The following is a 17274-nucleotide window of genomic DNA, read 5'->3' as shown; positions in this document are numbered from 1 at the left end:
AACTATCTGATGCCAAAGCGTGTACAATCAAGGCCTCTGGACTAAATGATAATAATCTTCAATTGCTTGTATTCAAACACAAATAATAATAGTGGACACTTGAGCATTAACCCCTCCTTTGCAGCATTTCATACATTTACAGAGGAGCCTTGTAACTAATCGCCATTGATTTATCTTTAACACATCAGCTGTTGCAGTAACTAAATGGTCAATGTAATGCACATTGGAGACAAATGCTCTTTTAAAACAAGTCAGATGTTATTTGTCATAAATATTTTTCGGTGATTTTTTTTAACCTTCTACCAGCATGTGTTATAACATCAGGGTGTAAAAATGACTTTCTTGTGTGTATTTCCATTAAAATAAAAGGGATATGATTTTGTTACTGGTTCACTTGTCAATAACCTATTTTTGGCTCATGTTATTTGTCTCAGCCTACAAAATAATCTTTGAATATGGACTAAACACAGCGGCCTTATCTGTGGAATAACTTGCAACTGAGTATTTCTCTCGCCTTCGTGTTTATGAGCGCATTTATTAGTGAACATATGAAAAACACAAAATATTTTTGAGATTGTTGGGGCCTCGGTGCTCACACAGGAGAGCATGCAACAGTCCAGAATCAAAAAATTCCTGCAGGGACAAAAAGGAAATTTAAAATGTGTACTGCATTGTGTCATGCTGCCTAACATTTTCATGTAAAACTGGTTTCCTGGCTTTGATTGTGGTGATGTCAGAGCATTGATGTATGTATAAAATGTTATGGCAACCCACCCAAAAGTAAAACTATAAATGTATAACCTCATGGTGACGTAAGTTGGCATCTTATTTTATTTAATATAACTTGTAGATATATCTTTTAGAATCAAGACTGACCTACTTATCGTTGCAGAAATATGAATCTCAAAAAGGTCCAGTTAGAAAACCTCCTCATGAGTAGTGAGAGTGACAAGTAGCTCTCGTCTCCACGATAAAAGAAGATCATAAAGGAGTAACATGATGGCAGAGTGCAGTGAGTGTGGGGCGCAGCGTGGAGTGAGCATGGAGTGTGGGCAGCAGAGTGGGGTAGACCTGCATGGAGAGCACTTTGGCTTGTTTTTGTCATTACCACGGTGACTGTAAAGCACATTTGGAAACACATTTACCAAACAGTAAACTTGCTTGTTATGTTGCCCACTGTTCAGGATGTGAACAGGATGACTCTGTGTTTAATCATGGATCGGGGCTGCATAACTGTATGTTAATATTCCAGCAGGAATTATAACAAGAGATTAAACGATATATGTAGCCACCTGTTTGACAATACCAGTTTGTCGACCATCCGCTGTGCATGCTTCTATGTACATGAGAGTATGCCTCACTGGCAAGCTCACTGCCGCGCTCTGCATTGCTCTCATATAGTGGTTATGGCTGATAATGCCGCCCCGTACAGTGGCGTCCATGTAAGTGTAACCCCCCCCAACTGTTCCCCGTCAAGTAAACACTGTCAGCTGTCAGCACGTTTCCCCTAGTTTTTACTGTTAGCGCTTTTAGCACCGTTGACTATGAGCCGCTGGCTCAGGCGTCGCCATGTTGAGAGCCGTTGAGAGGCAACCAATCTCGTCTAATATCTATAACGTTGAATAATTGAGCATGCCTCCTCTGTGTACAGTTTCATTGCTCACAGTTACAGTTTATGCAATATGGTGTTTGATGTTTAGCTCAAGGACACCTCAACAGCAGTGGCTCAAGGATCAAACCGCTAACCTTGCAATTAACCTGCTCTACCAACAGATCTACAGCCAACATGCCAGATAGTTATAGCTATTTAACTGTAAACCTTTCCACAGCTGGTGTTGAACATTTAACAGATGCCCACTTTGTTCTTTTGAGGAGCCTGAGGCCAATTCTTTCTTCAGCTGAACTATTCCTTACTTTGCTGCCTGATCTCTCTGCCCTCTGTACACTGCATTTCATTTTGAATGTCTGCCTCTGGACACTATTACGCTACAGAGTTTCTACTTAGCACTGAACTTCATTCAAAGGACTTCTACAAAGTTTTCAAAAACTTCCAGGTCATCACCGGATTCTTGCAATCCTTAGCTGCTTTTCTTGGGGACATTTAACATCGTTTCTTTCCCGCATCCTCAAGAGCAGACCTTCTTATCCTCTGCTGCTTTACTTTTTTATTTCAACGTTCTCTTGGTCCATAGTGATGCCCATGCCTGAGCTTGATGTCTATGACTCATCCTCATACCTATTTGTATCTTGTGGGTTTGAATCCAACAAATCAAGCCAGCCTTTGATACTGTGTTTCTAATCCAAGATGTCCCTTATGAGGCATTTCGCCAAGATGTCATGTGTTTTATTTCTGTCTGCTGCTCTATTCCCAATGATCCACAGTACTGGCTCTGATACAGCTTTTGTTTTCAAACTAGGACACACATCTGCCTAGAAACCCACGAAGAAGACGAATGCGGGCAGCAGGTTACTAGAAATGGACTTTTTTTAAAAAAAGCATCTTTTTATACTCCCTTGAGGGTCAGAGCACATCAATGTGACTTCAGTTACAGGATGAACTGTGCCCACTGGGTTCCTACTGGTACCGTGTTAACATATTTTTTTAATTTGCAAATGGCGTCCTACTGACCTCGTTAAACCTATACACTCTGCACATTGTTTATGTACCTTGTCGCTTCTGAACCCCCAATTGAATAAATGGTTTAACACAGGGGTCTTCAACGTTTTTCAGGTCAAGGACCCCCAAACTGATAGAGAGATGGAGCAGGGACCCCCGACTATATATATTGTATAAAATTGTTTTATATTAAATGGGCCTAGTACCGTGTATACCTCTTTATTGTGCATTCAATACTAAGCTATTCAAATAATACACAGGTTCATATATTCATGTTTTTATTTTAAACATGTGCAAGGTACAGTGAGTAGGGTGGCCGTGCCACTGCCATTCATAAACATACCTTGTCAACTGATACCAATGCCAATATCAACATTGTCTGTTCATTGCATGATAATCCTGCATACAAGCTATTCAAATAGACGTTTTCATTTTAAACATAAATGTGGAAACAAAAAAATTAGTGATGGCCTATTAGTGCCACTGCCATGCATAAAGATACCTGTTATCTTGCATACAATACTGAACTATTAAAATAATGGACAGATTCATGTTTAGAGAAAAAAAATTGTCTAGTCAACCAAATATTGAGAGACAGCGAGATCCTTCTTGTGGCACTGGCACCTCTGTGGCACTCTGTGGCACTCAGCGGCAGTCTGTGGCACTTCAGCTGCAAGCGTCAGCTGTGGCAGGCGAGCGGTACTAGTTCGGCACCCGTCAAGAAGCTGCGGAGCTGAGGGGGCGGAGCCACATTTCCTGAGACATTTCCTGAGAACACACATTGTTGTTCCAACAGGTCAGCTTCCGTAAATCTGTTTGATGATTTTAGTTGAGTCACCGGAGCCACCCGTTCTCTGTATGCATCCTTAGAGTAATTACGTTGTACTTTTTTGTTTCTCATTCATTTTATTTAAGTATGATTTTGCTGGTTTTGCAACAAAAGGGAACATAATACACTCTTTCCAAATTATTACTTTTACAGTCATTTACAACAATCGGCTAAAATAATGAAAATAAATCATCCGTTTTATTATCATTTAAAAGTATATATATAAAAAATTCCTTAGCTACTTCCACACATGCACTTTACTTATATGTCATATATCAGATTTATGTATACTGGGCCACTTGGAGGTTGCTTCTGAGATGGGCCGCCAATTAAAGAAGCTTGTTCTACAGTATAGGCTACTGTTTATAGAGTTGTGTAGAGAGTGCAGCTGCCCTAGCTGCCCCTTGTGGATATTTGGTTAATTAAAATTTAGTTTGGGAATAATAGCCTAAAATAGTTAGGTCCCTACGGTATATGCTGCATTTCTTTTCTTTTTTACCTTGAAGGCCTGTCTTCTTGAGAGACCCTGTGTCAAAATCCACTTTGAATACCTTTTAATAACAATCGAATATACTTACATGGGGCATATTCTAAATAAATCAGTGTGTAATCAAAATATTGAAAGCTAACTTGGGAAGAGGATTTGGTTGAGTATAGATAGATAAGGAGGCATCTATATGTAATTTGCCCCAGGGCCCTCTAGTGGGTTAATGTTACAGATTATAAATTAGTCTGCATACCGAGGTGGTTTTATGTGACAGTGTATGTACAGTCGGCCTACTGCATGTACAGAGTACACTTACATATGTCAATAAAAGGATACGTATAATGTGGGTTGAAGTAGGCTATATTATATAGTACAGCGTATGATTGTATTGCAATTTATTTCACATATTTTAGACCTCATAACTCATAGACTGTCCCCATATTTACTCAGCAATTGCAGGATTTCACAAAGCGACTATTTCCTCATATCAGCAGTACTGTAAGTCGTGATGCCGTAACGTCTGATGGCAAGATAAAAGAAGGTCTGTTAGAACAATGTAGACGATTAACGTCTCACAACACTCAACATGTCTCTCTCTAACAACCATAACTGGTCTCATCGCTCGGTTATTCTCCGCTTTGTGGTGGTTACAGTCATGAAAAACAAATGGCCTAGCGGGTTCTCTTATGGAAAGCAGGCAGGGCACAGTGGGGCTACAGTGACATTTTCCCCACATGCAAAATCATGCAAAAGGTAAATACTGAAGCGGAGGGATACAGACACTATTGCAGAACATGGCCGTCACCTCCGTCATGTCCTCTCGCAAAGACTCGCCTACTTCTACAACACTGCGCTTTGATTGGACGACAGGCTCGCACGTCAGCTTCCTATTGGATCTCCGACGGGTCAATCGTGGGCTAATTTCAATGACGTCGATTATACACTGGGTGCGCTGTATAGCCTGGGTGGACAGTATAGTTACTTCAACATTAAATGGAATAAAATGCCGAGGATTCATGTAAATAGAGACGTCGCTTCAACGTAATTAATTGATGCTTCTTAATTAAGACATTACGACATCTAGAGCGCGTGGCGACAGGCCTATTTTTGGCTTTTTATCAGCAATATTTCAGGGTAAGTGGAGTGATACATTTCCTTCCTGCGTCTTTTCTCCTCGCACAGAAAGCAGACCTGCTAGCTTTATTATTCTAATATTGCAAAGTAAATACGCGTCACTGTATTGATCTGTGTTCCACAGAAGTATAATCTCAATTTGAAAACGAAGTGTTTGTGATGTGATTTAAAGTAGTGCGTGCTACAGCTCGCAGAGCCGAGTTACATGGAGAGTGTCAGGAAGGTAATGGCTGTCGGTCGACTCGTAACTTGAAAATTGTGAAATGGCCTGTTTAGAGTAGCTCGTCCCTTTGTCCTGTAAATCAACCCGGGTTATGGTGTCTTAAATCGGGGTATTTAGTAAAAATCCGGACACATGATTAGCTGACGGTATTAGCTTCCGACCTGTCAAATCAGAGCCTGTAGGGTAACGCTACCTGTCTGCAGTCAGAGGGCCTACCAGTCTCCAGACTCCATCTGTCATGATGTTTTTGTAGGACACAGCCTTCAGTCCCGCTCCCACTTTGTTAGAAATCACTTTAACCTCGTGTGGACTCTGCATACCACATATAACATGGCCAGTAGTTTAGTGACATTAAGGAGAAAACAGACCTATAAGAGACCTATTGTTCAAAGCTGCTCCTCTAGCTGCGTTTTTCCAGCTTCACTCTTAAAGAGCCTCAAGAACAAATTACATTTTTTGATGTGTGTGCTCGCAGTGACTTGATGAGATTTAGTACAAAAGTCACTGTATTGATAATGCCAAATGTCAGACAGCGATGCTGTTGGCATGCAAAGGCCATTTGCATGACTGTATTTACTGTAAGTCTGACTGTGTTCTTAGTCAAATTTGGGCACCATTATTATGGTTTAGCATGGGGCTGTATGCATTCAGTGCACTGGACATCAGCAGCCATGATTCTCTGTGTCATCCCGGGGTAGATACCAGAGCTGTTAGGCGAGAAGTAGGCCAGTTTGACAGAGTGACACCACTGTGTGCCATCCCTGCAGATGGGTTCACGTCAACATATGAAGGTAGTACAGTCTTACTAATTGAGAGCATAGACGGCTCATTTCACCAATTAGTTCTCCACAAACAGCATGTTTATTGTAATGTGTAATATGCTTTATTGGATTTGCTGCTGAATCCTTTTGTTTAGAAGTCAACGCCAAGTTCTCTGGCTCCCAAAGATTCCTATTTCTCTACTTGCCTCACCGCAGGATTCAAAGTTTTTTTCTTTTTTGCCTTTTGGCTTCCCGAAAACCTTTCTGTAGTATCAACAACAGAAGTATTTTATTAAAATGCTTGAAATAACAGTGCTGTTGAAACGTGCAGTTGCTATGGGTAGGACTTTGAGCTAATAAAGCTGGGAGTGGTTTCCAAGATGAACAGAATTAAATCAACCAAAGGTTTTTCAAAGTCCGCAGCAGCAATTCCTTAAGATTGAATTCAGGTCTTGAACTGTTGCCTTCATTTGTCTCTCAGGTCACATAAAGCCTAACAAGTCAGACAACAAATCAAAGAGTTATTGATATTTCTTAGTTAAGCAAAGATGTTTATAATAGCAATACACACATTTCATTCAAAACAAAACATGTATTTACTGTCTTTAAAGAGAGTCAGAGAGGAGGGACCAAAATAGATGATATTCTTTAAATGATTGAAATAGATATAAGTATAAACAAAACACTAAATGTACAGTAAACACAGTGGTAACATCTTTCTTTCCAAGTTCAGTCCTCTATGTTGGTCGAAATACTTCAGCCGTGTCTAGAAAGTTGTAACTTCTCTAAGATTTACTTTCCTTGTATCTCCTTCTGATTTTATCAAGAGGAGAAGGCACAGTAACACCTCAGTGCTTTCATTGATTTGATGCTCGTGTTAATTTTATAGTGAGACATGAGGGGAAAATATTAAGACTCAAATGAGATGTGAAAAATATAACATTATTCAAATGATTTAATTGGATAGGTATTATGCTTTTGAGATTAGATTGGAATTTGCAGTGTAATGCACAGCTCTAGTTTCCGGGCAGTTCTTTCAATTTAAAAAGTGCAGAGTACCTGAAACCAGTTCTGCCAACATGCGTACAAAGTCACAAGACTATGTGAGTGCAAGTAAGCCCGGTCCATCTTTGGGGAATGGAGACTGAGCCATTAAGACTGTCCCAAACCCCTGTCTGAGAGCTGTGGATGGGCAAACCCCTCTGCAAGTCACGTTTGAGGCTCCGACCATTCATCTCAGGGCTTTGGCACATTTCATTGGCTAGTGCATAATCCGCTAAAGGTCACAGCCACTAATTACACTCCTCCAAAACTGACAGATGCCTATCCTGAGCTTGATTGCGTTCTCCTTCATCAGAAGAATATTCGAGGGTTGCATAACCGTAACTTGGATGATTCGAATAACGTGCGTGGCTCCATTATTTCTCTCTTTTTACCAGAGCGACCAAATGCTTGCCCTCTTAAGATAATGAGGCAAACCTGGTCCAGCCAAAAGTCCATAATTTTCCACTATTAAACTATTCTATCTAGTGCCTTTTACTTGTTAATGGTCTTCACTGCTTCTTTGGCTTCTCGTATGTCACAGAGTGAGCTTGGTTTGCCTGGATGCAGGGCTCAGTTTTAGCCAAGCGGCGACCTCATTATGCTGGCGTCCAATCAGTCCTCCGGCCAGCTCCTAATTGAGCCATCAGCGCCTTAAGGGGGAAGAAGAGGGATGAACGTGTCAATTACAGTAATGAGGTGGCAGAGGGCAGTCAGGCAGAGGGAGGCTGGACAGAAGCCTTGCAGTGTAGCCCCATTCTGGTCAATTCACGGCTAATCAAAGACTGTCGCTTGGCAAAGTTAGTAGAGTCGTTGTTAGTCATTTTCCCCTCGCGCAGTGGGATATTTCTACATTTTGTGGTAATTGTTTAGAGTTGGTGCCTTTATAGTTGCAGCTAATGAATGATTTATAATGATGTGAATACACATATCTAATGTATGAGAAGCTACACGTAGGTGCAGCACAGACCACATCATACAGGTTTTGTCTTTGGAGTAATAATGGACATCATCAAGGGGGGATTTAAACACGTGTAATACATGGCACTGATAAATGACGCTGAGCATTTTAGAGTTGGACCTAATATGCCGGCTTTTATTCCAGCTTTTGATTAATTCTCAAGCTGGATGCTCTGAAGTGTTGAAATTAGGTTTTCGGAGGCCCCATGTGCACTCCACTGGCGTTTTCAATTTTTCCGTCTGGCCTAACAACAATCCCGCAGGAGAGCACGGACGTGGAAGGTCAAGACTGGAGGGGAAAATGTAAAATTGTTGCCACAAGGCTGAGCCTGTGTGTAAGAAGGAGAAGCTCATGTTTTTAAGAAATGTAAAAGTTTTGTTTCCACTACAGCAGTGGGATTGCCCCATCAAACCAGTTCCTATTCCTCTCCCGTTATTAACATATTAAACACGCTTACAGAAAACTGAAAGAAATCGATAACAATAAAGTCAAGCATGAAGACAAATACAATTATCCTTTCATAAAAAAATTGAGTAACCTTAACAATCCTAGTGGAAGCAAATGTTGGTTCAATCCCCAGCCCCTGCATTCCTTGGGCAACATTTTGAAACTCATTGCTCCCGAAGGAGCAAAATCAGGAAATGTGTAAATTTAAACAGCTGTTCATGAAAAGCGAGCAGACTGAAACGGTGTCTGTCATTCTGGGTTTATCGATCTCCACTTCATTTCAGTACTCGAGCTATAACGCCACGCTGTCCATTATTCTGAAACAACAGCTAAGCGATGGCATCATTTATTTAAGCCAATAGTTTTGTTGTTTTTACTAGTTTTCTATATTAAGCTTAAACAGAGGAGATCAGTGACCAATAAATAAATAATAATTCAACTCTCAGTCAACAACTTGACCAATCACATTTGACTATATGTAACCACAGCCTAACTGCTATTTTCATCATCAATGAATCTGAAAACGATGTTCTTTTGTCAATTACATGTCGTTACAAAATGCTCATTACTGTGTCCCAGAGACCACGCTTGTATCCATCTTCAAATCAGAAAAGGAGGAAGTCCTCTGTAACCTGAAACCAGGTCAGGTTTGGCATTTCTAACTGAAATGATTAATCATTTATCAAAATAGTGGCCAATTAATTATCTGTCGATCGACAAATGAATTGCTGATTTAATCAACCGTTCCACTCGGCTCCAGGGAGCGCTTGATTTAATGCACCAGAGCAGCCACCTCAAATGTAAAGCATCAGCATCACACCTAACCACGTTTAATTAACTGTAGAAGCTAGAAGTGTGATTGTTATATGATTAACTATGCAGCGCTACTGTAAACTTAAATCACAGTTGTAGACACATTCAAAGGAGCTGTATAAATTACTCTTAGGTCATTTGGATTCATTATGAAGATTACGCGACTAATTAGTCATTCTAGATACAATCAAATGCATAGTCGGCGATGTATGATGATGTTAATGTCATGTTGACACACAACTAAGCAAAGGGGAAGCTGTTGTTACTGCATATTTATTTAACTCTTTATCCTTGCCACCATTGATACATTAAAAACTCCATCTGAATATTGCCATAACCTGCAGGAATACATGCAGGAATATCACATCATATATTGGTCATTTGACTCTAACAGCTCATGTTTGTAACAACATGACCAAGAGACTGACCGGTTTATTTACTCTCAAATCTATCTGTAACTCATGCAGAGGTCGTCGACGCTTTCTTATTCATCATTTATTCACTGTTTTCATTTCTTATAAATAACTCTCAGGCCTTCATGTGAAGGAGGATTTCAAAGTATGGCCAGTATAAAGAGTATCAAACAGCGAGTCCGCCTGCACACAAAGCTAAAGATGTCTTATGGTTGTCAATATGTCACCTCTTCCATACAACGTCTAGGCTAACCTTTAACCTTTAACCTTTAACCTGTGATCATACCCACGTTACTTAGATCGTTTCTTTGTGTGTAAATATGATCTAAACATTAATACCTATCTCCATCAAAAATAATCATTCAATGACATCTTGTATAGAGCCTTGTGGAGCATGCTATTGAATCACCAATGATTTCTATTAGAGGTCTTGAGTTTCAGTGTTGTCACTAAATGAAGCTTCATGTGTGTGCAAAACATGCTGACCCTTTGCTTTTACGTTCCCGATGACTCACAAGTTTTAGCAATTTATCATCTATTAATTTACTCAATTAATAAGTAATTTAGTCTCTATAATGTTTGAAACGAATATGATGTTTTTTTTAAAAGGCTTTTGTGGCTATATTATGTCATTTATAAATCATCATCTGCTTCACCTCTGACAGGTATAGTGTCGCATAACTAAAACCTATGCAAAGGTGAAGTTATGCTTTCTGGGCTTTTTAGTATGAAGTTTTGTATTAAATTTATAGGACAATAGACGATACAAAAGTTTTGGACACTCAAGTTTATTACCCCCCCCCCCCCGCCTTAATAATCAGGCAGTATTGTTGTCTCCTTTGTTCTCGTGTATTTCGGGAGATTACATTGTCATTTTGTTTCTCACGTGACAAGAATAAGATGATTTATGAATGCACGATCACCATCAGCAGACAGCGATGTATTTCCCCTCACGTCTTGTTTTGATGTTTGTGTGATATTTGAGTGACCTTTCTATCCCTCTGTGTCACGCAGGAGAGGAGCGACGTCCTGCAGCTGCAAGGAAGTTTGTTACTCTTTGTTCCTTGTTGAACAAACACTGAACTGAAGACCTCCTCAACGTCACACGTCTCCGCTCTTCACCCTCGCCGCCGCCCGTCAAAAGCCCGTCGACAGCGTTGCCTGACCGCACCTGGGCAGAGACATGTGTGTGCGCGTGTGTCCTCGGATGCATGACTGTGTCTGAGAGTGTTTGGGCTGAAGTAAGAGGTTGCAGGCTGCACTTCCTCTCTCACCCTCTGAGAGACGCTTCTCCACTTCACTGACTACATTTGTCTCCACAACTGCAAAGCATTATGGGTAGGAAAAAGATTCAGATCCAACGGATCACCGATGAAAGGAACAAGCAGGTGAGCAGTTTTCATCTATTTTTATAATAATAATTGATTATTATGATGAGTATTCTTAATACAGTTTATACTTTGCTTTGATCCTCCATACCTTTTTGGTACCTGCTATAATATGTCTGTAGTATAGAAAACGTCAAAGCACCACAGGTTGGTATTAAATGCCTGATTAGATTTATAATCTTGTATATTTAGCTTATTATTAAAGTTTTAGGCTGTATTCTGTTTAAATGCAGCAGTAATCCCGATAGCATTTTTGTTTAGTAAAATACCAGTTACTATGTTCTTAATACTTAATAATACTTGATTGTATTGATTGAATCAGAGTAGTGGACTCATCAATTACAAAATTGAGTGATCAGTTAAAAATTCAGTTATTTTAGAGACTAAGATATTATTTTTTATATAATACTGTAGTTGTACATTACATTTCAAGACATTTTCATAATTTACTTTTGAGGGCCTCTAAAACCTTTGAATCCTCAGGCAGTACTGTGTGAAATGTTATTTAAATTCAAGACCATTTTTAAGCAGTTATCATTAAGATATATTTTTTTAAATGCGTTCTTCATAATCAGAAAAAGTCTCAGAGATTAAAAAAAAAAAAAGTTATGTTTACTGATGTCAAACTGTGTGCTTATGGTACTGATGCTTTTGTTGTCCTTCACTACCAGTACAAGGCGCCAGGTAGATTTTTATATTTTTAGGGGAACTCGGCTGTCTAGACGTCATTCACAGGTTTTTTTCTGTAGCTGCTTTATTGTTGATTTGGCTTCATCCTTGCGTCATTGTCCCAATCAATTATACACATTGTTACAGTGAAAGGTCTCAAAAACTCTACAGCCAACTGTCCTCAAGAATTTCGCCTCTTTCAGCTCCATTTGTTGATTTGTTTTCTCCTCACAAGACTGCCACCCCTCTTCAGGTTTCCTCCCTGACCAACGTCTTTCTTGTTTTCTCAGTCGGATGCGTAGTTGCACAAAAATGTTAATTTGGTATTTTTAGGGTTCTTTCCCAGCGTAATCATTTTTTTAGTGAACCACTTTGTCACATCTCTGACTTTAAACTCTGCAGACAGAAACTGTTTGCAGAGTGAATACTGAACATTTTTCACTATGAATTGCATTGATGCATATGACTGGTTGTAAGTATCAAAACCTATGATAAAAAACAATTGGAGACAGGTCCACAAAAAAAGGATGCTTCATTATTGATGCTGAAAACGACTCCAACGCGTTCCAGTGATTGTTCTGACAGACAGAGCACCAAAATACTATTCGTTAGATATGTCCCTGATGTGTCTGCCAGTAATGTGACTGCATATCTTTCCTTCATTACTAGGCACATGAAAGTTTATTCTCAAGTCATCAGTTTTGATTTGCATGTCTAAACCTCTTTATGTGTGAATCAAGACCTAAAAATAATAATATATCTGAATTTCTGACCTTCTGTGAGTCTTCTGAGCTTTTAATAAAGGGTGTGTTCTCACATATCTCCTGTTTTTTTCCCCACCTTCTGCCCTGTTTCCCTCATCCCCAACTTCTGCGTCTTTCTCTCAGGTGACTTTCACAAAGCGAAAGTTTGGCTTGATGAAGAAAGCCTACGAGCTGAGTGTATTGTGTGACTGCGAGATTGCTCTGATCATCTTCAACCATGCAAACAAGCTGTTCCAGTATGCCAGTACTGACATGGACAAGGTCCTGCTCAAATACACAGAGTACAACGAGCCTCATGAGAGCCGGACCAATGCAGATATTATTGAGGTATGTCCATCATATCATCAGCGTTTGTGAACAAGTGAGCCAGCTAAGATTGACAGTTACCATTGCTTAAGTTTTAGGTAATCTTGTAACATGTATTATTACTGGGAGACTTTACCCTTAAACAGAGATAAGATGCCAATAAGTATTTGTCAACGTTAACGGCTTTCTCTTAAGATTGGGAGCCAGAGAATTAAGTAGAACTTAACTGGTTGATTAATAAAGCTCCTTAGTGCCACACACACCTTGTAGCCTTTACACAGGAACAAACAAACAGCATGAGCTTGAAAACACACGTAATCTGGTGCAATTGTGACCCCCCCCCCCCCCCCCTTTTGTACAAGTGATTGATTCAGATATTTCAGGACCAAGAGATATGAGGATGCAAGTAGTCACCATTTAGCTGGGTTTTGTCTCAGCCCTCAAATGGTGTGGTGATGTGTCGGATACATATATAATTGACATTTAGATAAATGTAAGTGTCAGATCTGATGCGGTATTGGAGATACCAGATTGGGTTTGGGGACAAAAGAAACTTCATTGGGTCAACCCTAGTTTCGAGCAACTAAACTGACCGATGTAATACGACTCACTTCTTTTTACTTTCATAGACTTTGAGAAAGAAAGGCTTCAACGGTTGTGATAGTCCAGAGCCGGATGGTGAAGACTCCATTGACCAAAGTCCCCTAAATGATGACAAGTACCGTAAGACCACAGAGGATCTGGATGTTCTCTTCAAGCGCTACGGAGTAAGTGATCGAGTATATTGTAATTACTGTTGTTCTGCTTCTTTCTTCACTGTAACCTTGTTGGCCAGGCATTTGTTATTATTCGTTGTTTGGCTTGAGTGCCTACAGGAAACAGCTACTGGGCTGAAGTTCCTCTAACTAGTTGTTTCACTTTGCAGAAGAAGATAACAAAGGAAATAAGAGATACATGAACAGCTTTTTGGCCACTATCACACCTGACCAAAGTTCTTAAAGTAAATATTCAGCAGTTAATTAGACTGAATTGTATTTCACTGAATTCCAAACCCACCAATATTCTTGACACATCAAAGCGTTTTGTTTCAGCCTCAAGCGCAGCGGTTTGCTCTTTTAATCCGCACAGTTTGTAAGACTTTCTGGTTGCAATGTTGATAATTGTCTGTCTGTTAGAGCGTTTACCCACAGTAAGACTTCTGACCAATTAATGGTATCAGTTAAACATTAAAAAAAAATATTTTCCTTCACTTTATTCAGCAAGTGACAAGCTTGGCTTGGGTCTTGAGGAGTTGTAGCATTTATTCACCGACAAATACGCTGCGCACATACTGCACTGTTACGTTCACAGCTGTAGCATTAATGTTTAATACTCATCGACACATAAACGGTGGGCCGTTGAGCTTGCAATACACTGACGGAAACCTTGAGTATGCCAGGGAGACACACAGCTGAAAACCTTGCAGCTAAATGAATTGATGCGGTGTAGACTTACTGAGAAAATGTCTGCATGAGTCCAAGACAATGCACGTGACATCGTGGCTTCTAACTCTCCCGGACAGGTGAACTAGGGACTTCGTTGCCTGTTTAGCTGGCGATAAACTATAGATTTAGTCTTTTTGTGCATCGGTTATTTTTGCAGCTGGGCGGCTTGTTAGACACTTCAACCACAGCACCCCTGCATGCAACTTCAGGCAGAATGAGTAGGATTTGTTCGTTGTGGTTTGTAAACACAACATTCAAATTTGGCCCCTCCTTCTTATACGTCTAGCTAGCTAACGGGCATTGTGTTTGTGTCCAGACCGGAGAATTTTTATGAGCTTCCGGCAGACTTACACAGATTAGGGTACCGGGATAGAACGGACCCCAGGGGAGAAGAGGCTGAGGAGTGACAGCTGGAAGCAGAGGCAGAGTGAGGGGCACAGAAACACAGCAAAATGAAAAGAAAAGAGTAAATAGGCAGAGGAAAGGGTCATCAATTATGATTGAGAGGGATTATTTTTGTTTGAGTGTATACATTGTTTTTAAGTAAAATCCTTCTCAATGTGCTTTTAATGTGACTTTTATCTTTACATATTTTACATGAAATAAGGTGTCACTTGGTCCTTCACGTCTATAAATCATGAATTTTACAGTTGGAGAAATAAAGTAATGTGGATTTGGTGATCAAACACCTTTTAGGCTTAACTGTCCAGTGGAATACATTCGGAAATGTGCATTGCTCACTTTTTGATTAGCGCCCAACGAACGATCGTCCTGGATGATATTAGCTTCTTAAAACTATGTTCTCTCACCAGAGAGGTCAGTAGTTGATGCACATTGAAGACTAAGACTCTCTCCTCCCTCTTTGCAGCAGTCGACGGCTCCTTCCCAGACCTTCTCGATGCCGGTCACAGTCCAGGCGTCTAATCAAAGCACATTGCAGTTCAGTAACCCTGGCAACGCACTAGTAACTACCTCCTATGTAACATCATCATCGCTCACGGATACCCACCTCCTGTCGCCACAGCAACCGGCTCTTCAGAGAAATACGGTGTCTCCCGGGTTGCCACAGCGACCAGCCAGTGCAGGTGAGCGAGTAATACTAGACTTAAAAAAAACACGATCGATGAGCCTCTTCCTTTTAGTGAGAGACGACATGAAGTACTAAGGAATACTTCTTAAGTAGTATTTATATTTCTCTACTCCTTCACATTGTATTGTTATCAGTTTTATTCTTTCATAGACCTTCAGCGGTTAGTGTCTGGACTTCTGTATCATTATATGTAAAGAGCTGATTAGTGGATTAGGGAGGTGTGCACATCACTCTGCACTGGACTAATCTGCATTATGTGACATTTGCTGCTCTCCTCCAACTGGGATGCTTTTTATAGCCTTTGAATTATTAGTAAATATCTGTATCAACCAAATATTAAGCATTGAAGATCTAAAGTTAATACGTGTGCGTCCCAATGCACCTGAAGCTGTTTGGTAACTGCCGGAAATACCACAAGAAAAAGAGCTTCTGCGTTTAAGCATTTTAGTTACAACTTTAACAGTTCAGCAGCATTAGTTTACAACTATTCATAGCCTAACAAACAAATCACAATGAATTGCATTTATGAACTTCTGGCGCATGTTATTATGTTATTGTCTTCAGGTCTTGGATGCACTTAACCTTTTTGAGATTGGGTAGCTATTTATTTTGCACAAGACCAATGAAGTGACGAAATGTGTTTCTTTTTTTGGATTATAATTTAAGATTAAAAGGTTCACAATATGCAGGGTGGCAAACTCTAATAGTACTCTGTAGTAAAAAGGCTAATGTGCAACAAATAATTGGAATTAAAAGTGTAAAATAAAAACTACAAAAAATATATAAAGGATGCAAAAATAAAGTTTTAAATATTATGTTTTTAAACGGATTAAGTGTATATTAGCCCGGTGTGTATGTGGGCACCTTCTTCAGTGTATAAAAATGTACACATTTATACAAATTATTATGGATTTACGTTGACAATTTGTAATAAATTGTTTAGAATTTGTTGCGATTGAAAGCTCATTGTTGACCTTAGAAACAGACGTTTTTGATTGTTTTGTAAATTATCTTCTCGGAATTGCAGCTTGTCGTATGGCAATACAAGTCCCACTACGTTGTTATCAAATGATAAAAGTTTGCACAGTGAATTTCTATCTATCAGAAAGCTTGAAAAAGTTTTGTCCTTTTTCAATAGGTGCTCTTCTCGGAGGCGAGCTGAATAATTCAAATGGAGGATGCCCAAGTCCAGTCCGTGAGTAATCTGCTACTGTATCTGTTCAGATTCTGAGTTTTATTGTTAAGTTATTTCTTCTTTTCTTTATCGCCAAGAGTTCCTCTGGTATCTGGCCTGTATTTGAGTATTTATCCTAAATCTCACAACCGCAGCGATGGCGTTGTTTTTCAAAGGCTAAACGCCAACAAATATGGATTGAAGTTATCAACAACTCTATACGCTATCTCTGCGGTCCATCGGAGTTGTATATTCTCAGCTTGGGTCTCAAAAACAATAGACAAGCTGTATGTTGTGTTGGTTATTTTTTAATGGGTCATGTTAACAAGGGTTTGCTTTCAAATCAGAAAAAAAAAATCTAAATTATCATCCTTGCCCAACAATGTCGACGGTCTCGTCTTCCCTCATCAGGACATAATGGAAAGAGATTTTTCAATATTTTCTCCATTTACATTGTTACGATTTAGTCATGAAATAAAAGAACATCAACGAAAATCGGCAACATTTCTGTTCACAAAATGAACACTTCCCAAGGTTCCTCCTTTCCTCTCCTCCTCTGCACCATCTGTGACGGTGCCTTGGAGGGATCAGGGGAGGCCACCAGTAACATCAAAAGGCACGCTTGGGATTCCCGGCAGCTCACTCTTTAAAAACATTTTAGCACCTTATAGCC

General features: G+C 39.8%; 1 protein-coding gene across 2 annotated transcripts in view; it reads left to right on the top strand.

Annotated features, from left to right (window-relative positions):
• The first annotated feature begins 4876 nt into the window (after positions 1–4876).
• Positions 4877–17274, top strand: part of LOC142964963 (myocyte-specific enhancer factor 2D homolog) — a 27059-nt gene continuing 14661 nt past the window's right edge. For both annotated transcript variants that reach the window (XM_076105604.1, XM_076105603.1), the window contains exons 1-6: positions 4877–5067; positions 10741–11114; positions 12671–12874; positions 13483–13620; positions 15206–15422; positions 16566–16622. In XM_076105604.1, the coding sequence (XP_075961719.1) occupies positions 11061–11114; positions 12671–12874; positions 13483–13620; positions 15206–15422; positions 16566–16622 (670 nt within the window). In that variant the 5' untranslated portion in view covers positions 4877–5067; positions 10741–11060. The remainder of the gene's footprint in view (positions 5068–10740; positions 11115–12670; positions 12875–13482; positions 13621–15205; positions 15423–16565; positions 16623–17274) is intronic.

Source organism: Anarhichas minor, unplaced genomic scaffold, assembly GCF_050575085.1.
Source record: "Anarhichas minor isolate MPS153535 unplaced genomic scaffold, ASM5057508v1 ptg000033l, whole genome shotgun sequence".
NCBI lineage: Eukaryota > Metazoa > Chordata > Actinopteri > Perciformes > Anarhichadidae > Anarhichas > Anarhichas minor.
The sequence above is the reverse complement of the archived record's forward strand: the minus strand, read 5'-3'. Positions and strand labels throughout refer to the sequence as shown.